General features: G+C 43.0%; 1 protein-coding gene across 1 annotated transcript in view; it reads right to left on the bottom strand.

Annotated features, from left to right (window-relative positions):
• Positions 1-21,231, bottom strand: part of PIK3C2A (phosphatidylinositol-4-phosphate 3-kinase catalytic subunit type 2 alpha) — a gene marked incomplete in the record, with an annotated part of 1,553,204 nt that overhangs the window by 1,192,908 nt on the left and 339,065 nt on the right. Inside the window, 1 exon segment of the mRNA XM_044082088.1 lies at positions 19,535-19,598. Within this exon segment, the coding sequence (XP_043938023.1) occupies positions 19,535-19,598 (64 nt within the window).

Raw genomic sequence — 21,231 nt, 5'->3', positions numbered from 1 at the left:
ATGGGATGTACAAATTTCATAAAAATAGATTTTGGGGGTATAGCGCATGCAAAATAATGTTCAGTAGGAGATGTATGGTTTATAAGGTGGCAGGAACTGAGCATTTTATGTAATGTTGGAATGAATGACAACCATACTGCACAATAATGGAAAGGTTTTTCTTCTTCTCTTATTGCATGTCATTCATGCTGCAGTTTAAATGAGGTAATCAATTGTTTAAAAAATATAGTGTTCCTAATCCTAAAACAGATGCACTTCCCACAACAGAAACAAAATTAAGCTTAGAATTCTGCTGAAACTATGCAGGTGAACAAATGTAAATTAACTTTTACTATAGTGCTTCACATATATATGAAACAAAGTGATACAAAGGGTTTGGTCTGCAGCATGTGGAAAAATTTCCAGGAAAGGAGTGATTTTGTCCCATTGCCATCTGCACCCTTTGTGAAAAAAAATTCCAAACCCATTTGTCTGAAACAATCTGTTGACAAAGAGAGAAATGGAGATCAAGACTTTCTGGAACAGATAAGTGACTGCCAGGGTGGGAGGATGGGCCAAAGTACCTTACGTAGTCATTCTGACTTATGTGATCGTCCTTTGTTTTGGTGGGGCCCTACTTTCTTTTTGGAATCTCCCTGCCATTGTATTTTAAAATGTCTGCTTACCAGCATTTGGCAGAGACTGTATGTTTTGTTTCTTGCCAAAACTGAACGAGTGAGCAGAAAAACCCTTTGAAAAGATGGACAATGGTAGCTAAAAAAAAACAGACTCCCTGTATCAGCTTACGCCTCCAATCACATTTTTGATAATCTTTCCAGAAGGGCTCAAAAAGTACAGTCGTGTACACTTACATAAATGTAGATGTTAGAGTGTATTCACTGTTGCAATCACCACACTTGGGTTATTCGGCCAAGGGTAGCCCTCGGTCGGCCCAAATATCAGAGGCTTAGTATTTCTGCTTAGGTTGCTGTCACACCAGGACTGACATCAGGTAGTCAGTGGTATAAAATCAGGCAGCCAACACCATTACATCAGTCTTTCTTGCCCCGACTGTCAGGAGCCCCCAAATAGGGAGCTAGGTTATGGTGGAAGAACACCACCAGTAGAAAGTAAATACCAAAAAATTCTCTGTAAGGAGAGAGGAAGAGAGAGAGAGAGACAAGGGGGGTGGAGTGTGGGAATCCAAGACTGCAACAGTGAATACACTCTAACAGCTACATTTATGGTAAGTGTACACAACTGTACTATGTTCTTTGTGTTTCACTGTTGCAGTCATCACACTTGGGTTGATTCCCAAAGCTGAAGAAAAGGGTGGAGGCATTCAAGACAACTGGGGGCTGGCTAGGATGCTGGGTAAGACTGCGGTGGCAAAGCCTGCCCTGGATTTGGAGAAGATAGGCAGGTAGTAATGCTTGGTGAAGGTATGAACAGAAGTCCATGTTGCAGCCTCCAGGATGTCCCTGGTGGGAACCCCTCTGAGAAAAGCTGCAGAGGTGGAAATTGCTCTGGTGGAATGCGTCCTGACCCCCTTTGGGGGCTGTTTCCCATGCTGTTTGTAGCAGAAATGGATGCAGTGTGCTATCCATCTGGAGACTGTTTGGATATGGCCTTGCCCTCTGCCCCCTGCTGCAAAGCTGGCTAGCAATTGGTCAGTTTTTCTAAAAGATTTAGTCCTATCCAGATAGAATCTGAGCTGTCTGTGCACATCTAGAGAGTGCAGACTTCCTTTCCCCCTTGTTTTGTGGGTTAGGGAAAAAGGTGGGCAAATGAATGGCTTGGTTGAGAGCCACACTGGACACCCACTTTAGGCAAGATGGATGGGTTAGTCCTGGGCGAGACCCTGTCAGCATGGAAAATGATGAAGGGCTCTACAGCCATGAGTGTTTGTAGCTCTGAAACTCTTCTAGCTGAAGTGATGGCCAGAAGCAGGCTGTTTTCCAAGAGAGGAATTTTAACTCTGCTGAAGCTGCAGGCTCAAAGGGGGGGGGGGGGGGGGGTAGGGTGAGCTTTTCCAACACAAAGTTAAGGTCCCAAGCTGGGGTAGGACCTCTTCTGGTTGGCCTTAAGTTATAAGCCCTCTTAGGAACTGTTTGATGAGAGGGTGTGAGAAGAGAGGTGGATCTGTGCTGTAATGAGCAGAGAAGGCAGAGGCATGGATTTGAAGAGAAGGATAGACCCCTGTGTAGTAGGTCTGATAGGTAAATCCAGGATGAGAGGTAGGGAGGGCTGTGTTGTTTTGGCTCCCTTAGCCTGGATCCAGGTGCAAAACCTTTTCCACTTGTCAGCATAGGATTTTCTAGTGCTGGGGCATCTGGCCTCATGTATAACATCCATTACTTGTTTGCTTAGGCTGGCAAGTTTCTCTGTTCACCTGTGAGAGAGGGGAGCTTTGAGCAGCCTATCTGTCCCTGGAGGAGAGGTTTCAGCCCAGAAAGTAGTAGCCAATTGGCCATTTTGGGCTAATGTCTATCTTTCATTTCCCTGCTATAAAAACCACATTTGCTTGGTTTTGCACGCCAGGTAGCTAGGGTATAACTATTCCTGGCTCCACAAAGTCTCCTCTTCAATTTTTCCCTTGTAACTAGACGAACTTTCAACTTAAGCACTCAAGCCATTCATTTTTCAGCCCGGCACTTTCTCAAAACTCATAGCAAGCACTTATAAACCCTACCACTACAGAAGGACAAGGCTCTCTATCCGACCTTACCAGCCATTCAGTAAAACAGTTTAATGTACCTATCCAGGCATGTCCAAAGGGCAGTTTCAGGTGTACTCTCCAGTCCAACTGGTGAATCTGGGCATTTTGAGGCAATGTTACAACTGCCTCATGTACATACACAACCCTCTCCTCCTACCACCAAACACTAACACTAGCGAGAGATGCAATTATACAGCCAAACTGGAGGCTAAGCTCTCTCAACCAAAGACTGGATCAGACAGTCAAGAGGAGAAGGGAAATACTGGCATTACACCACCAGTCTCACACAGACCCATTAAACCAGCACCGGCAAAAAACACACGTAAATACACGAAAACATACTCGGATGCTCTAAATAAAAATCTGCAAAAGCAACTGAGCTCTCCAAAGCAGACATCCAAGCAACCTCCACCTCCCAACACAAACCACGTAACACATACTTCACAAAACCAGTGTGCCACACAATCACAGTCCTCAAGACAAAATAACATACCCAACATACTAGTAATAGGTGACTCTATAGTCAGGCGCACTGACGTCCCACTCACTAGGCTGAATAAGGTTACTGTTAGCTGCATGTTGGGTGCCAGGATCCGCCACATAACACAAGCACTCAGGTCACTCCAGAACAAGTGCAAATATGACTCTGTCATTGTCCATGTTGGTGTGAATGACCTGAGCCGTTCCTCCCTGGACTACATGAAAAGAGACATGGAAGAGCTCTCTGATCATGTAAGACCAGGCCGGTACGACCCGGAGTAGAATCCTGCCCTCACCAAGAATACCACGGTATAAAGAAAAAATTAACAATTTCAACAATTGGCTAAGTTTCTGGTGTCAAAGAGGATCCAGTGTCTGTCTGCCTGGGATGACATGTTCGACAAGCCGTGCTGCTTCCCTAGGGACGGCTTGCACCTGTCACCCTTAGGCTTTTGAATACTGGCCAAGGCTCTTGCCACCCCCTTAGTGCCTTTTTTAGGCAAGGCTCAAAAGACAAACCCACCGCCATAAACAGCACAAGTAACAAAAATCTGAGGGTAATACTACTCAATGCCAGAAGTCTAAACCTCAAAATGCACGCACTCGAGGCACTCCTCAGTATGGAGAAAATAGATATATGTGCAGTAACAGAAACCTGGTTTAAGGCTCCAGAGAGCATCCCAGCACTACCAGGCTACAACTCATACCATACATTTCGGCCACAGAACCTGGACCGAAATACAAAAAAGCAGGGGAGTATCCATATTCATCAAGGATACCCACACCTCCAGGTTAGTGGCACAGCACAATGCTTCAGAGATTTTCCACGTGCAACTAACAATGGGCAAAACTGCAATTTGTAGCTTGCTACAGATCACCCATCATGTCCCAGGACCCCCATTCCACATTTCTGGAAACACTGGGTAACAAAAATCCTACCAAACACCCTAAGATTGGGTGATTTCAACTACCCAAACATTAAATGGGAGAACTACTCAAGTACTAACTCTCTTGCCCAACATTTCCTAGAATTTATAAACTCAAATGCCCTGGAACAACTGGTCAATACTCCCACCAGAGGTCAAAAACAGAAAACCAAGAACAAGTGAAAAGCACCAATAAAGCAAAGCAGATCCACAACCTGGAAGCTGGCTCTGGAAGCCCAAAATGAAAAGTTGATGAAATGCTGATATTCCTTCTTCTGCAAGGCAGAAAATGAAAGGCTACAACTTACATAAAACTTTCTTGCTTTAATAACAAACAAAAATCTCCTCAAGCGCTTTCGCTCAGCCTGGTGCTTGAGCTTTTTTAACATTGCATAGTTTTAATATCGCATATTTTTAACACTGTATATTTTTATGGCAATCTGTGCGTACACCAACAATTGATTATTAAGTTTATGCATATACTTTGTTGGACATTGCAGTGAGTTGTGCTTAGTAATGGTTTGCCTGCAAGCAGATTTTGTACCAGCAAGTAATTTGAAGGGTTAATTAGACCTTCTCTTTTACTAATTGAATTATTGGTCAAGTTTTGACTATGTATATAAAGAACAACCAGCTTGATTTTATTGTATCTTGAAAAAGCTCAGCACCAGGCTGAGCGAAAGAGCTTGAGGAGATTTTTGTTTGTTATTAAAGCAAGAAAGTTTTATGCAAGTTGTAGCCTTTCATTTTCTGCCTTGCGGAAGGAGGAATATCAGCATTTCATCAACTTTTCATTTTGGGCTTCCAGAGCCAGCTTCCAGGTTGTGGATCTGCTTTACTCCCACCAGAGATGACAACATATTGGACCTGGTCATCACCAACATGGGTGACAGGTGTTCCACACCGGAGGTCAACCCCTCTCTGGTTAGATCTAACCATAAACAAATCACTTTGGATATCCACATTCTGCCCCCACCCCTGGACAAGGAAACCACCATGAAAAACTTTTCAAAAGCAAACTTCACGTTACTTATAACCGAGTTGGAAAGTTTCAAAGCCCCCATGCTGAAGGATAACTCTGTCCAAGCTACAAAATCCTTTACTAATGCATTCTATGGGCACCTATAAGAATGCATGGATCGTGCTATCCCAAGCAAAACCAAGACTCACTCCTCTAAGAAAAGGAAACCAGTCTGGTGGACCCCTGCCATAAACAAGCTATACAATAGAAGGAGGAAACTAGTACAGAAGAGAGTAAAATCCCAAGAAGGGAAAACATCCCTGATCAGTATCAGCAAGAAACCATGATCCCTCATAAAATCATCCAAGGCGAGCTTTGAAAGAAAACTTGCCAAGAACTCCAAAGATAACCACAAGGCATTCTTTAGCTATGTTAAGAATCTAAGTGGCAATGCTCAGATCTGCTCGGAGTTGGTGCAGAATGGCAGAAAATACACTGAACCAACCGATATTGTCAACATCCTGGCAGACAGGTTCAGCGCAAACTTCACTCTCCTCTCACCCCCAAAAGGGCCCATAACCATACCAGAAGAATGTAGAGCCCCTGAAAATCAGACACTCAGGTTAAAATAGCCCTCGCCAAAGCAAAACACACAGCATCAATGGGACTGGACGGTGAACCAGGCTGCGTCCTACACAAGCTCAATGACGAACTAACCCCTCACCTAAACACACTGTTCAAACTCAGCCTCGCCACAGGCTACGTACCCATAGAGTGGTGCACACCAACAGTTATTCCACTCCACAAAGGTGGAGCCACAACAGACCCCGGGAACTATCGCCCTTATAAGCTGACTAGCTTTGTCTGCAAGGCTATGGAGCGCGTCATCATGGAACTCATCAACAGAGACACTGGGAACTTCCAAACACTGGACCCTACCCAGTTTGGCTTTAAGGGCAGATCATGCCTCCAAAACCTGGTGGACTTCTTTGAGACAGTTACCAAGGCTATAGACGAGGGAAAGGTGGTACACACAGCCTACCCAGACCTCGCAAAGGCCTTCAACACCATTCCCCATTCTGGTATTATAGACAAGCTTATCAGCCTGAACATAAACCCCTATATGTCACAAGATGGGTTGCCAATTGGCTCACGGACAGAACCCACATGGTGAGCGTTGTGGGAGCTAGGCCTGACTCTAAACCGGTTACAAGTGGTGTTCCCCAGGGCTCAGTCCTAGGAACCCTCCTGTTCGGCATATATTTCTCAGAGGTACAGACAAGCACAGGACTATGGCTGACCAAGTTCGATGATGACTGCAAACTAGGGGCTATAATTGACTCACCGGCTGACACAGACATCCTTCAAAAGGGTCTCACGGAGACGGATACCTGGTGTCAAAATCATGGCCTGAAGCTAAATGCCAAAAAGTGCATAGTTATTCCCTTTGGAAATAAAGTACCCACAAACTACCACATAGGTGGTAGTCCCCTAAATACGGAAAACGTAATAAGGGATCTGGCGACCCAAGTAGATAGTAATCTCCTTTGATAATCACATTGCCAAAGTGGTTAGAAAATCCTTCTATGTGGCCCACCTAATCACAAAAGGGTTTGCATCCAGATCAAAAGAGGTCACTGTACCCCTCTAGTCCTCACTCATCAGACCCATCATAGAGTACAACGTCCCATTTGGGATGTACCTTACAAGACACCTGCAACAGCTGGAAAGACCACAGAAGTACCTCACCAGGAGGATCACTGGCCTCAAACAGATGCCCTATGCAGCTCAACTGAAGAAACTCCAGCTGTACTCGATTGCATACTGCCTGCTCAGAGGTGATCTCTGCCTGACATACAAGGCCATGTCCAACCTAGAACTGATGGACGTGCCCCTCCTAAAGAAAACCTTATCCCCTCGAGCCACACGCTTTAGGGATCTAAACCTCACCACAACAATAAATAGAACGTGCTAGAGGGATAGATTTCTGTCCCACCGACTTCCCATGCTTTGGAACAAGATTCCAGTCTACATTAGGCAGAACTCCTCGCTAGCACTCTTCAAGAGAAACCTTGACGAGTGGATGGGAAACAAACTTTACCCTGGAGATCACTTCAGTGGCTCTGGTGGACAGAGGCACAGGGAATTAATCTAAGGGGGTGGCGAAAGCCAACACATTCTGGCTAGGCTTATAAATGCCTTTGGGCAGATAGCCTAGTACCTTATCTATGAACCTATGAACCTAATAAGCCAGGCTTGCCAGGTTCAGGGTCTGCAATGGTGGGTGCATGAATTCTCCATTCTTCTGGGTCAGGAGAGTTGGGATCTGAGGTAGGTGACAGGCTGTGCAGCAGTGGGTAGCAGTGCTGACGTGGCTAGTCTGGGGCAATCAAGATTGCCCTTCGTTTTTCCTCCCTTATTTTGAGCAGTACCCTTGAAATGAGTGGTAAAGAGAGAAATGCATAGATCATGAGGTTCACCCATTGGAAGGGTAGAACATCCACTTTCCAGGCCTTGCTGTGAGGCCCCCTGGTGCAGAATTTGCTGAGCTGATGATTTGTGTGGGAGGCAAAGAGGTCCACCTTCGGGGTGCCCCATTTCTGGGTTACAAGGTTTAAGGTTCTGTGGTCTATCTGCCACTCATGTGGGTCTAGCAGGTTTCTGCTTAAGTTGTCTCACAGAGAGTTTAGGGAGCCTGGCAGGAATTGTACTAGCAGGTGTATTTGCATGGCTGAGGCAGTGTGCCAAAGGGTCATGGCGAGCTTGCAGAGAGGTTAAGAGCGAGTCTCTCCCTTGCTGATATATCACACCACTGTGGTGTTGTCTGTTTTGATCATTAGAGGCCCCGGGGAGAGTAGGGGGTTTGAAAACTGTCAGGGCACGCTGAACAGCTAGCATCTCTTTTTGTTTGATGTGCAGATGTATTTGATTTGGGCTCCAATGGCCCTGAATGCACCCGCCATCCAGGTGTGCACCCCAGGCATAGTCCGATGCATGTGTGGTGAGGGTCTGGGTGACATGGGGTTGCGAGAAGGGAAGTCCCTTGTTATAGTTGCATGCTGCTGCCCACCAAAGAAAATCTTTTCTTAGACAGGGTATGATAGTTTTCAGGTCTTGAGAGTGTTGACACCAAAGGCTTTTTAGGTACCATTAAAGTTTCCTCATATGCAGTCTGGTATATGGAATGATTAGAATGCAGGAAGCCATGAACCCTAGAGCTTGCAGGATTTTCCTTGCGGATAACTGTGTTCTGGTGGCTAGTTGAGAGAGGTAGCCTGTCAGGTAGGCTTGTTTTTCTGGAGTAAGGAATGCCATCAGGGAAGTTGTTTCCAGGCTTAATACAATTTTTTGTGTGGGGACTAGTTTTGATTTCTTTTCATTGATAGTATACCCCAGGGAGGTCAGTAGGTCCTTTACAAAGGTCAGGTGCTGTAACAGCTTTTCCTTACTATCTGCCTGAATCAAGCAATCGTCTAAGTAGGGGTAAATATGAATATTTCTTTGTCTGCAAAAAGCAATGGCTGGAGCCAGACATTTTGTGAAAACTCTGGAAGCAGTGGATAAGCCAAAGGGAAGCGCGGAGAACTGAAAGTGCATACATCCTGCCCTGAAACAGACATTTCCTGCAAGATTCCCTGACTAGGAAGTGTAGGTAGGCCTCAAGTCTAGGGTGGCTAACCAAGCATCCTTGGAAAGCATAGGAAGAAGCTGCAGTGGGTGAGCATTTTGAATTTTTGCATCACCAGAAAGGTTGTTTAGAATGGACAGATCGAGGATTGGGTGCCAGGTGCCCTCTTTTCTGGGTACTAAGAAGAGTCTGGAATAGAAACAGTGGCCTATCTGGTCTGCAGGAACATGCTGCACTGCCCTCATGGAGAGCAGGGAATGGACTTGCTTTTTGGCCTCTGCTCACTGGTTTGGAGGAAGATCTGGGAACCCCTCTGGAGTTGGCAGAGTATGGAAATAAAATTTGTATCCCTGGGACACTATGTTGAGGACCTATCAGTCATTGGTAATAGAGGCCCAGTTGTTTACATGGAAGGAGAGCTTTCCTCCTGGGGCACAAGCAGGTGTGCAGAGCTAAGGGGTGGAGATGTAAAGTCATTGTGAGTTCTTACCATAAGGGGGTGGCTTAACACTCCCTGTTTTTGAAGATTAGGAACTCCACTGCTTAGATCTCTACATTCCCTGGGACTGCTGTCTGGGAGTTCTGCTTCCCCTGTGTCTTAGCTGAGCTGGCCTGTAGGGTCCAGAAAGGACCAGTGCTTGGAGGGACAATGCCTACTGAACCTTGGAGGCTGGACCTGTAAAAAGTATTTAACTGTCTGCATAGATTTAGCTTTTTCTTCCATCTTTTTTAAGACCTCTTCTGCCTTGGTGCCAAACAAACTGTCTTTGTTCAATGGTGCGTCCAAAAATTTTGATTTGACATGGTCTGGCAAGGTCTGTTCCTTAAGCCAAGCATGCCTTCTAAGGAAAGAACCAGTGACTGCTGCCATGCAAGATGCTTCTAGGGCATCAAAGCCACATTGCAAGGTGTGCTTATTAACTTGGCTTGCAGAACGCATAGGCTCTTATAATTCTTTATTTTCTTCACAAGCAAGAAAGGAAGATATTTTTTTGTTTGAGGAGTTCCATGGTATGTTGCTGATATTTCAGCATGTGGAACTGACAATTTAGTGCTTTAAGAGCAAGAGTTGCAGAGGTGTATACTTTTTTACCCCATCTGTCTAAAGCTTGGGAATCCTTGTCTGAGGGGGGGTGGGGTGGGGATTCTTAGCTGAAGTTGCTTTAATTCCTTTAAGTCCGTGGGAGATGACCTCTGGGTCAGCAGAAGGATTTTTGAAAGGGAATTTGTGAGAGTCAGGGACTCTCTAGTACCTTTCAGGTTTCCTGGGAGCAGGAGGAAGGGTGTCAAGAGTCAAACTGGATTCCATAAAAACATCATCCACAACATCCAGAACAGGAGGAATGGCTAAAGGTCTGTGCTATGGTAAATCTAAGAATTCCTTGAGTCTCTTTTTTGACTGAGGACATTCCTGACATTCACATTGGGAATGCTCCCTTAAAGTATGTAGGGTTTCACCAAATGAAAAATCCTCGGGAGGAGAGCTAGAAGGAATGGATTCCTCTGCATCAGAATCCTCAAAAGCAGAGAGGGGTTGCATGTCTTCATATTCGGAAACCTCAGAGTCATCAGACTCCTGTTCAGATAAAACTACTGGGGACAAGACTCTTTTGGAAGGGGTAGCCTGGATTCCCCTAATAAGCATAATAAGGTCTTCTGCCATTTTAGGCATTTGAGATTGAGGCACGGACACAGGTGCTTGAGCTTGGATCGTCTTTTTTTTAGGTGTACTTCATACCCTGGGCCTTAGAAACTCTGTAGTTTTAGAAAGAACTGAAGATGCGAAAGAAGTCGTTGGATTGTGTCGAGTATCGGTAGTATGAAGAACTTCCTCGGAAGCTGGTGGCTGCTCAGTGGCTCCGGACCCATCCAAGGTAGAGATATCCGCAGATTCCTTAGTCGAAGAGTCTCGCGGCATACCGGACTCCGAACAGGTATCAGTAGCGGCCTGCAAATCCACAGAAGTGGGCATCAGGGGCTGCGAAAGCACATCACTGAGGACCGGAGAACTGATGACTAGCTTAACGGAAGTGTCGTCGGCAGTTTTGGACCTGTGCGGTCTGTGTCTGTCTTTATCCTTACGTTTTTTTTGGAAGATCGGTAGTCTGATGGCTTACCGAAGCCATATTGGAATACGAGGACTGAGTGAGAAAATATTTAGCTACAATAAGGGCCCGACGACATATAGTTCTGGCGATGAACACGGCACAAAAGTGACAGTGAGGGATGTCATGGTCTGGGCCTAAACAGGTGACGCAGTAAGAAAGGAAGTCCCGGTGCGGTATTTGTTTTCCACAGGTGAGACAATTGTTAACTTTCTCTGACATCGGTTAGAGCAAGAAAAAAGGATCCTCAACGGGGTACTTAGCTTTAGAAGACTTCAACTTCAATTCGGAAATGAAAACTCAGGTAGCGGGCGACTGGCACTTGTGGAAACTGCTTCTGCTTCCGGCTCCTCGGCAAGAAAGAGTAATGTAATGGCGTCGGCTGCCTGACTTTATACCACTGACAACCTGACGTCAGTCCTGGAGTGACAGCAACCAACACAGAAATACTAAGCCTCTGGTATTCGGGCTGACTGAGGGCTACCCCAGGCAGGATAACCCAAGTGTGATGACTGCAACAGTGAAACACGAACATCTAGACTTCTATCCAAATATGAACTGAAAAATCTCATTTTTTTACATCCTCTTGGTGGGTTTGAGACCACAGACATGCAAACCTCAACACAAAACTAACCCTAGATGGACTATCCATAGAGTCATTAACATACTAAACTATGAACAATGACCTGAGAAATAGAAAAAAGAAAAAAAAAACTAAATCACACAAATTAGATTTTCCTCACAGGAAGGAAACGCAGATGAAACATTCCTCATACTTTCATACTTGCCAGAATAAACTTTACTATATGAGCTTGACTATGCAATATTCTAAAAATTAAATTGGAGAAGCACACATTTTTCCCCCAAAGTATCAATTATTTTACCATCCTTGTCATAAGGGGAGGATCAGAGTCATTAAAATACTATGGAGCAGCTGGAATGATTACAGCTATAGCTTCTGGGTCAGGTCAGGGATGAGTGTAAAGAAAACTGAAAGATTGAAGAACTTTGTATATTCTATCTGCCTTCTTAGGTGAGGCAGGTGTGTGTAAACACACACACACACACACACACACACACACACACACACACACATGTATGACAAGCTGTTTTCTCTGAGACCTTTAGTTTGTGCAAAATTAACACAATCACGGATTTATAGGTGCAAACTAGGCAATCAGTTGACAGGCCATAAGTAATAGCTTACACAGTAAACCCAACATGAAGAATCAAGTCCTGCACCCAGGAGCACTACATAAGATAAGCCTGGGATGACTCTGGGAGTGGCCCACACAAATGTCTACAGTTGATCTTGAATGCAGCTAGGGCACTAATTTGCTTAATACAAATATGTGGTTTATTCTAAACGTGGGGAATATGATGTGATAACAAACCTATTGCTTTACTGCATCCTATTAATTTGTTTATAGTGACTAAGGTCCTTTATTCGTATGTTTGAGGAACCACGACTTTTATGAAGGTGTAATAAATTTAAGAGGGATGGGTCTTTCATGGCCAGAAAAGCCAAACACGCACCATTGTGGATGAGTCTATAAAGAATCAGAACATAAAGAGAGGGTAGACAATTAATATGGAAATCTAGTCCCATCACACTTAGTCCCTACAACTGACATATTAAGTACATACCAAACAGGGCATTACATTCAATAATGGGGCAAATAAGCAATAAGAATAGTCAAATTAAAACTTCTCTCATTCTGTAGGAGATGTCCTTAGTTACTACTTGGACCAGATAGAGTTTTCTAACTACAGTAGAGACTTTATGATCTAAGGATATGGAGAATTCCGCAGGAGCACCTAGGTCTCTGACTGACATTTTTAAGGAACATGTCATCTATGCAATCTAATAAGGAATTATTTCTATCACCAAAGTGGATTAGGCTACATTTGTCAATTAGTTTGAGGCAACTGTCCTAGCCAGTGCTGAAGTACCTTCACATTGGTGGCTGCTCAAAGATTCACAGCTGTATTCTAGGCTAATGACAAAGGCTTTTATAAACCTAGTCATGCAATCCAACCCAAGTGTGTCCCTATGAATCATGGGCATTTATTAGGAGACGATATGTTAGTTATGAAGTTTTGAGAGGTTATGTGGAGGGGGGTATGTTAGTTTTGGCATTGTTTGCCTTTGTTGCTCAAACACGGGGGCTAGACACAGGGTTACTTTCTGATTTCCCATCCATTTGTCAAGGCTGTGCTTTAAAAGGGTTAGGGATGGACTCTGCTTCATATGGCTGGGGAACCTCTTCCACAGCATGGGGATCCTCTGAGACACATCCATTTCACCAAGATGTCTGATTTGTTTCACAAGCAAAATTTAAATCCTTGGATCTAGTGGTTCTGATTTTGTTCATTTTGCAGATGTGTACCACATCCATCACAGCTGGATCTGGGGATGCCTTGTAAACCAGGCATAGATCACCTTTCTGTAATCTGTGAGAGAAAGAGTAGAGCAATACGGCTTTAAGGCAACCCATATAGGACTGTGTTTATACCCTGAATTCTCCTGGTAAGGAACCCTTGTGGGCATCCCAAATGTTGCAAAGGTTTGGTCATGTACATGCCAAAGGGGCATTATATTCAATGATGGGTCTTTTAAGGGCCAAATAAACTGGCACTATGACTATCCTGGACTTGGATGCCAGGTACTTACTTATAAGGTGGGTGACAATGTTTTTCTTACTACCCTAGCATATGTTGGTCAAAGGCCAGATTTCTGTCTACATATGTTCCCAGATCCCAGACTAATGGGTCAGCTCTTAGGGGTGTCTTATCAATGGAGCAATTAACCTGGTTTGCAATTTTCCTAAAAGGCGCTCTAATGCATTTCTTGGCATAGAGTTTTACGTGATGATTTTAGCACCAGTCAATTCGTTTGGATTAGACCCTAATGTAAGATCTTTGTGTCATGTGGGAAATCTGCGACAGCTCCCAGTTTAAAGTCATCTGCGAATTAGGTCAACCTAAAGCATTTGACAATAGCCTTTACCTCTGAAAATAAGATGCCACAGAGCAGTCCTAGCACAGAGCCCTAATGTAATCCCACTGGGGACAGGTATCTTAGTGGAGATGGTATCGCCAGTCTTGACTTCATGGGACCTGTCTGTGAGCCAGCTGGCAACCCAGTGAGTTATGTACAGGTTTATGCCCAGTTCTTTGAGTCTGTCAACTATACCAGAGTGTGGTATTGTCTCAAATGCCTTAGACAGGTCCAGGTATACATTATGCACCGTTTTCTCCTCATCCATTTTCTTGGTGACCGTCTCAATGAAGTCCACCAGGTTTGATAGCTAAAATCTTCCCAAAATGGGTTGAGTACAGTGTCAGAAGGCGGTCTTTGCTGATCATTTCATAGTAATTCGTTCCATGGCTTTGCACATTAGACTCGTCAGAGAAATAGTTCTGTAGTTGAGGGTCAGTTGATGGTCCAGCCCTGTGAACTGGGATAACCACTGCAATCCTCCATTCTCAAGGGGCAACGCCTGTTTAAGGCTATAGCTGAAAAGTGACTTAAGTGGTCCTGATAGGTTATGTTTCAAGCTATTTAGGAGGCAACCTGGGATACTGTCAGGATCGAACACAGGCATGGTTAAGGAGAGGTGAATTTAAAATCAAAGATGAAAGGTTAATATTGGTGGCTCAAGATAGTGGACAATGTACACACTGGTTTACAAAGTCCATTGAACATTTGAGAGACACAGTCACATCTTGTAGCTGTAACATACTAATGGCAGAAATATTGTATACTGAAAGGCATAATAATGTGGCAAAACTGTTGCATAGGGGATTTTGCAAACATTATGGTACCGAAGTGGCTGAAAAACATTGGAAACTTGAGCCACAAAGCATCACAGAAAATGATGAAGCTTGTATCACTTGGGATCACCCACTATCAACAGTTCAAAAGACAGATGTGAGAAAAACAGACAAAAGTCCATGAAAAGAAAACAAAAGTAGAATTGATTTTTGAAATTGCTACCTCCAATGACTACAGTGACTTGCGTAGAGAGACGCAAAGTCATAAAATACCAGGATTTGTAGACGGAAATGATGGCAATGTGGAAGAAGGATACCCAGCCTGATCCAGTAATAGTGGGGGCAGCAGGTCTTATAAAGAAGAATTTTCAATCATACCTGGATAGGTTACCAGTACATGTTTGTTTGTGTCTTTTGGCTTTTCCTGGTTAGGGGTCACCACAGCAGAACTCCGGTCCGCTAATGATTGGTAGTTGAGTTTTACGTGCTGAATTACCAGCCCTGAAGCACAACCTTCAACTAAGGTACGCCCATTCATGCATGCCTCCATGCAGAAGATGCTCTAGCTGAGAATCGAACCGGACAGCGTCTTACTGTGAGGCAACAACGCTACCGCAGCACCACCACCGCGGCGGAGTCATTACTGGGCACATTGCAGGTGCTGAGAAGAGCACTTTTGGCTAGCATCAAAGACTGAAACAATACTAATTTCATGAACATTAATCGTACTTTGATTTTAGAATGGGGTCTTTTCCCATCATGGTATCAGAAACCCAAAAGATTTGGAGAAATTAAAAAAAAAAAAAAAAAAAAAAAAGGTAACTCTGGATACTGTCAGGGCCTACTCAGCCTGTGTTTTTGGCCTTGGCAAGTGCAACCAGGGCCTGCTTCTTGTTAGTATTTTTTTTTTTTTGGGGGGGGGGGTATACTAGTAGGTATTTCATATTCAGGGACGTTTGAGCTGAAGCTGCCAGCCATCAAATTCGATATATGTTGGTCTGCTTAGTAAAGGTGTCATCAGTGAATACCAGTCTGGCACAATAATGTGTGGTGCCTTTGAAGTTTTGGACATGCTATAGAAGCCCCACATCACCCAATTGTATGGCTTACGGATAAAGGTGGACAAGACTCAAGTGATAGCAACTGACGGGTCTCAAGCCACCATCCACACTGGGGGAGTTTAGATCAAACAAATGCAAGAATTCAAGTTGGAAGGTGCAATCAATTTTGATGAACTATTGCTTAATAGGGTGTAGTTTGCTGTGAAAAGGTTCTTATCTGTTGCAGGATTTACTGGGGTTGCAGAGTTGATTTTTTTTTCTAAGGAGACAGCTTTGTGATCTGCCCTCACCAGTTTGGATGTGACATTGGGGGGGGGGGGGGGTGCAGCATTCTCCAACATTTGCGAGTACCAGGTCCAGTATGCTCGAATCTCTGATGGGTTTATGTACCATCTGGTCAAAGTGTGCGTATTAATAAAGTCCAAAAACCATTGTGCCTGCAATTATTAGGCAGTGTAGGTTTCCCAGTCTACAGAGGGGGTTGTTAAAGTCTCCCATGAATATGGTAATGGTGAGAGTCTCCAGTAGGTCTATGTACAAGCTATAGGATTCTATGGACACGGGAGTGTGACCTACAGTTTGCTAGGATATGGTATGGGGCTTTATCTATGATGATTTTCAAGTAGATAAATTCCAGGGCATCATCCTGGAATGTGGATAAATTCCAAGGCATTGCCCTGTTTAATCCAAGTACAGTTATGCTAGTTGCTAACAGACAGACTCCTCCACCATTTGTCCCTGTCCGTGTGGTTGATGGTCTAAATGTGAGGAAGACACTGAAGACTAGCACTACTGGAGTAGTCTCGGTAAAGGCACACATGTCTATATTCTCTATGGACTATGACAGAATCATACTGGTACCTGTTGTGTAGTGACTCGAGTGCATACTTAGTTGCTTATCTGGAGCCAGGATCTGCCAAGATAACAGTTATCTTCGTGTTCTGTTTAGTGAGTGGGGCATCTGTATGTCATCCAATGGGGTATCCTATGACAAGAGTCTTGAGTAGTGTGTTGGCTTACGGACTTTGTTCTTGGGGCTCCACTGTGTGCAGAAGTACGTGTGGTGTTTGTTTTGTTTTTTTTTTTTTTTGTTTTGAGTGCTTTAGAGATTGCCGAGGACAGGCATTATCATTTACAGGCTTAGGAGGTCTTTGAGGTTTGCAAAGATTCCTTCTCAGAACCTCAGCATAGGTTGGTTTTTGCATGTGTGGTAAATGCAGTATGTGTTCCTGACAACCTTGTTTGTATGACAGATTTTTGCCTCTGGTGACATTATGTGCATCTCTCGCATACTGGGCTTTTTTTTTTAAGGATTAAATGGTTGTCTGTGAACATGAGACAATTGCTACATTGTCTCAAGATACCTACATCTACCAAGATGGCTACAGAGGCATTTGGGAATTGCATATCCATGTTGTCCGAACCTGCATTTGGGTGGGCTACTGCAGTTCGTGGACTGGGTTAAACAGATTTCTGGGGTTTGGCACTAGACTAGGTTAGACTGTGCTAAGATTTGATAGTAATGCTGTTTAATGTACAAACTAGCTGCTCTAAGCTCATCTCTAAACAATGGCTTTGTTTTCACCACGTGACGTTACAGGGTTCAGTTGTGAGGGAAGTTTTGTACATAAAATGTATTTTTTGGTTCAAAAAACCCAAATACTTCTTGTTCAAATAATCTCTAGCTTACAGCTTTAAGTAAATGTTATTAACCAAAGACCTAGGATTCTGGCTTACTGATCAGAGAAATATGTAGCAAATAGAAGATGACCCAGCACCAAGCATTAAAGAACCCAGACTGCGACATTTTTAATTACCGAGGTATAAGCTACACTCAGAGTTGGGAGGAGCAATGAATTTTGATAAACTGTTATCTGTCCAGCACCCAATTTGTTACCCACCTTATTACCTATGGATTGAGGTTTAAGTTCACCAGTTTATAAAAACTGCCTGCATAAGGGATGACATCTAATGCCTTGGCAAGGTCCAAATAAGTGGTGTGCACAACCTAATCATAATCAACTGCTTATGTTACCCTTTCAAAGCTTTCTACAAAATTAAGGCATGACTGACTTTTGACAAAGCAAATGGATGTGGACGTAGGAGGAAGAGATTAGCAATAACTAGATTTAGGAAGTAAAAAATGATACATGCCATGACTTTACAAATTAAGGTTGGTAAAATTAATGGGTCTGTAATTACTGGGGTTGGTTGTTGGTTATCCCATTTGGAGGGTCATCACAACAACTGCTCTTCAGGGTTCAAAGACCTGGCCAGCTGCAAGACTTAGGTTAAAGTGTATAACAGTGGTACTTACCATCCACATGCTGCACAATTAAGTGTCCTGGTATATTATCTGTATCCAGAGATACATTACTTTTTGTTTATAAAGGGCCACTACGACATGCTTCATGGCGGCTGGGCAGAGACTGAGAAATTACGGAGCCAAATTATGATTGTATGTAATACAGTCCACTGGGACAGTTAGAAAATACATTGCTTTCTAAATTTAATGTTACAGTAAAACTGTTTTACAATCCTAGTCAGTATGAAAAAAAAAAACAGAAGCTGGTAAAATTATATAAAGTACAGTTAAGTGATGTACTTACCTCAGCTGTAGCATGACACTAGTCCTATTTCTACAGTAATTCACTACTCTTCAGAATAACCCCCTTCTAAATGCATGTGGAATCTGGCTTAAAGCTGTCAAGTAGTAGATACTATCCTGGTAAGCATCACTTACTACTCATCCTGGTAATCACTGGCCAGAGAACTAGAACATTTAAGACTAGATACTAAGTTAATATAAACCAAAAAGGTTTGCAGTAAGACAGCTATACTACTTATACATCCATACATAGTCCAGTTTGAAAAACAATATAGCGGATTCATGTCTAGCATCTAGTGACACGCACAAAAGTAATCTCACTCAGGAACATATAAAAAGCTGGAGACAACATTCACCAGTGTCACTAAAAGTATTTTATCATATGCAATTACTAGGACACTGACTAAAGCTACACGGCAACTTTCTAAAAGTAATTTCAAATTCAGCCCATACATGTATGTCAGGTCTACCAAGCTGCAGTGCTGCCTCTGTATCAATGTCCCAGTGAAGTCATCATTAAACCATGACAAAACGGAGCACCCAAAAATCCAAACTATGTGAGTAACAAAAAATAAACTGTACACTGCATGGCCTGGGAATGCCCTGTGACCCTGAGCACAGGGATGACTAAGGAAAAAAAAAATCCTGATGACAACATAAAACCTCCAAGCTGCTACCAAATGCAAAAAAAGCATCCTCCCAAACCCAATACAATTCCTTACATGACCTTTCCCATCCAGACTGCCTAATTTAGAAATCCAACATTTAAGCCTACAAAAGTGTCAGTGAAGCACAATGCACACATTTTTTTATTACACTATTACTCTGAACATAAAAAATCTACTTTAAGCATACTTAATTTCTGCACCTCAGGAGTTAAGCTCAGTCTAGTTTGCAATGTAATCACATAATCAGGGAGCTGCAATGATTCAAAAATAGAATATTTCATAGTTCAAAAACTGGTGAATATTCTCTTCCACAGTACAAACTGTTGGAAAACTACCCTATGTAAACTATAGGTGGTATCAAACGGAGATGCATTTTTTTCTGAAGAATTTACTCTGAATGTCTTTTAACAGAAGTATTACACATCATTACTTCTTTAATGTGCGGTTTCTAACTCAAAAAAATCTAAAGGTATTAACATATAACAGGTCGGTTAATCTATAAGCAATGAACAAAATAGTTTCTTGCTTTTAAACATGGCACTGATGCACTTGAACATAGATGCAGCTTAAGACCTGTCCCAACTTCTCAATTAACTTTACTTACTACAAGAAAAATACTCACCTCATTTTCAAGACAGAATGCTACTTGACTGTAATATGCATCCAGCAGTTCAGCCAGAGAATGTCTGAAAGAAAAAGATCCAACTTAGTGAGGTCACACTAGATTTCATTTTCTACAATCCAGTCCTGTGGTTAATACAACTACAAGGAAATTAAACCTGGCTTTACCAAAATAAATGTGTTCCAAGTAATATAAACACATCGCTCATGGTCTATGAAAGAATAAAGAGCATTCTGAACTGCAGCAGGGTTTATGTGACAATTCTTAGGGATGAGTTAAGAAACCTTCTCTCCACCAAGCCCTACAATGATGCAAGATCACATCCACAGTTGACATTACTGCTAATCAAATCTGGAATCTTCTTTTGAGATGACATTTGCCTAACAGACCAGGTGTAACTGACTCAAAATTTCATCACAACAGCTACAGACTCATCTATCACCTGATCCAAGTTTAACTAGCACTATTCCCTATACAGTTAACAAATTAATGCATTGCTGCTACAATATTCACCACCTTCCCCTAATCTCTCGCAACTCAACTTTTGTGACCAGCCCTGGTGTTAGCCATGCTAATTTTACACATTCAGAATAACTAGTAATGCTACACTGAACAAATCCATACAAACATTACAATTAAGTTTCAGGGACAGTAACATAACATGACTGACTACCATGAAAGCTGGCAGTACTTTTAATTATTAATACAGTACCTAGTCCTGTGTATATCATGTAATGTATGCATATCTATATTTAACAGTTGGCGCTAAGTAGTGACATTTCTGTTAAAACTGCCATCTTTTAACCTGTACTGTCAAGTCTACAAATGTTCTATTTTTCTTACTAACAGCAATAGTATAGTATTTTTTTTTCTTCTTTTTACCTTACATTCAGTCTTTTAAGGTAGCAAGCTTGGAGACAACGGAAAACACTGGACTGTAAGTGCAAATCCAGAATACCAAGTGACATGGTTATGCAACGCCTAGTATTCTTCCTTGTCACCTAAAACTGTTACTACCATTAATACAACAAAGTAAAACATTTTCTAACATCACTAAGCATAGAGCTGTCCCTGATTTGTGCTTAAAAATGTTCTCTGCAACTCATAACAACACATCTTAAAACTGTCGATTTGCGAAGAAAACTAGGTAAGTGCCCATGACTACTTATGGATACATCCCGGATTCCAGTGGTAAGAAAGAAGTTGAGAGCTATTATTGCCAACAGATCGGACTGTTTGGTACGCCTCTCTCAAATGCCCCTGATGTTGCCTCATTATGTCTTGCTGTGTGTCCCTTATAAAATATTCTTTTTTTCTTTCCTGATAAATCACTGACAAAGTACAGTTGTGTACACTTACCATTAATGTAGATGTTTGTATTCACTTTTGCAGTCATCACATTTGGGTGATCCCTGCCAGGGTAGCCCTCGACCGGCTTGAATACCAGAGGCTTAGTATTTCTGCTTTGGTTGCTGCTGCTTCAGGACTGACGTCAGGTCGTCAGTAGTATAAAGTAAGGCAGCCGATGCCATTACATCAGTTTTTCTTGCCCTAACCTGTCAGGAGCCCCCAAGTGGGAGCCAGGATCTGGTGGAAGAACCCCACCAGTAGAAAGTAAATACCAATATGTCCCTTGTAAAGAAAGAAGAGGGGGATGGAGGGAGGGAAACCAGGACTGCAACAGAGAACACACTCTA

The sequence above is a fragment of the Protopterus annectens genome, chromosome 9.part0 (assembly GCF_019279795.1).
Source record: "Protopterus annectens isolate FY-2018-M chromosome 9.part0, PAN1.0, whole genome shotgun sequence".
NCBI lineage: Eukaryota > Metazoa > Chordata > Ceratodontiformes > Protopteridae > Protopterus > Protopterus annectens.
The sequence above is the reverse complement of the archived record's forward strand: the minus strand, read 5'-3'. Positions and strand labels throughout refer to the sequence as shown.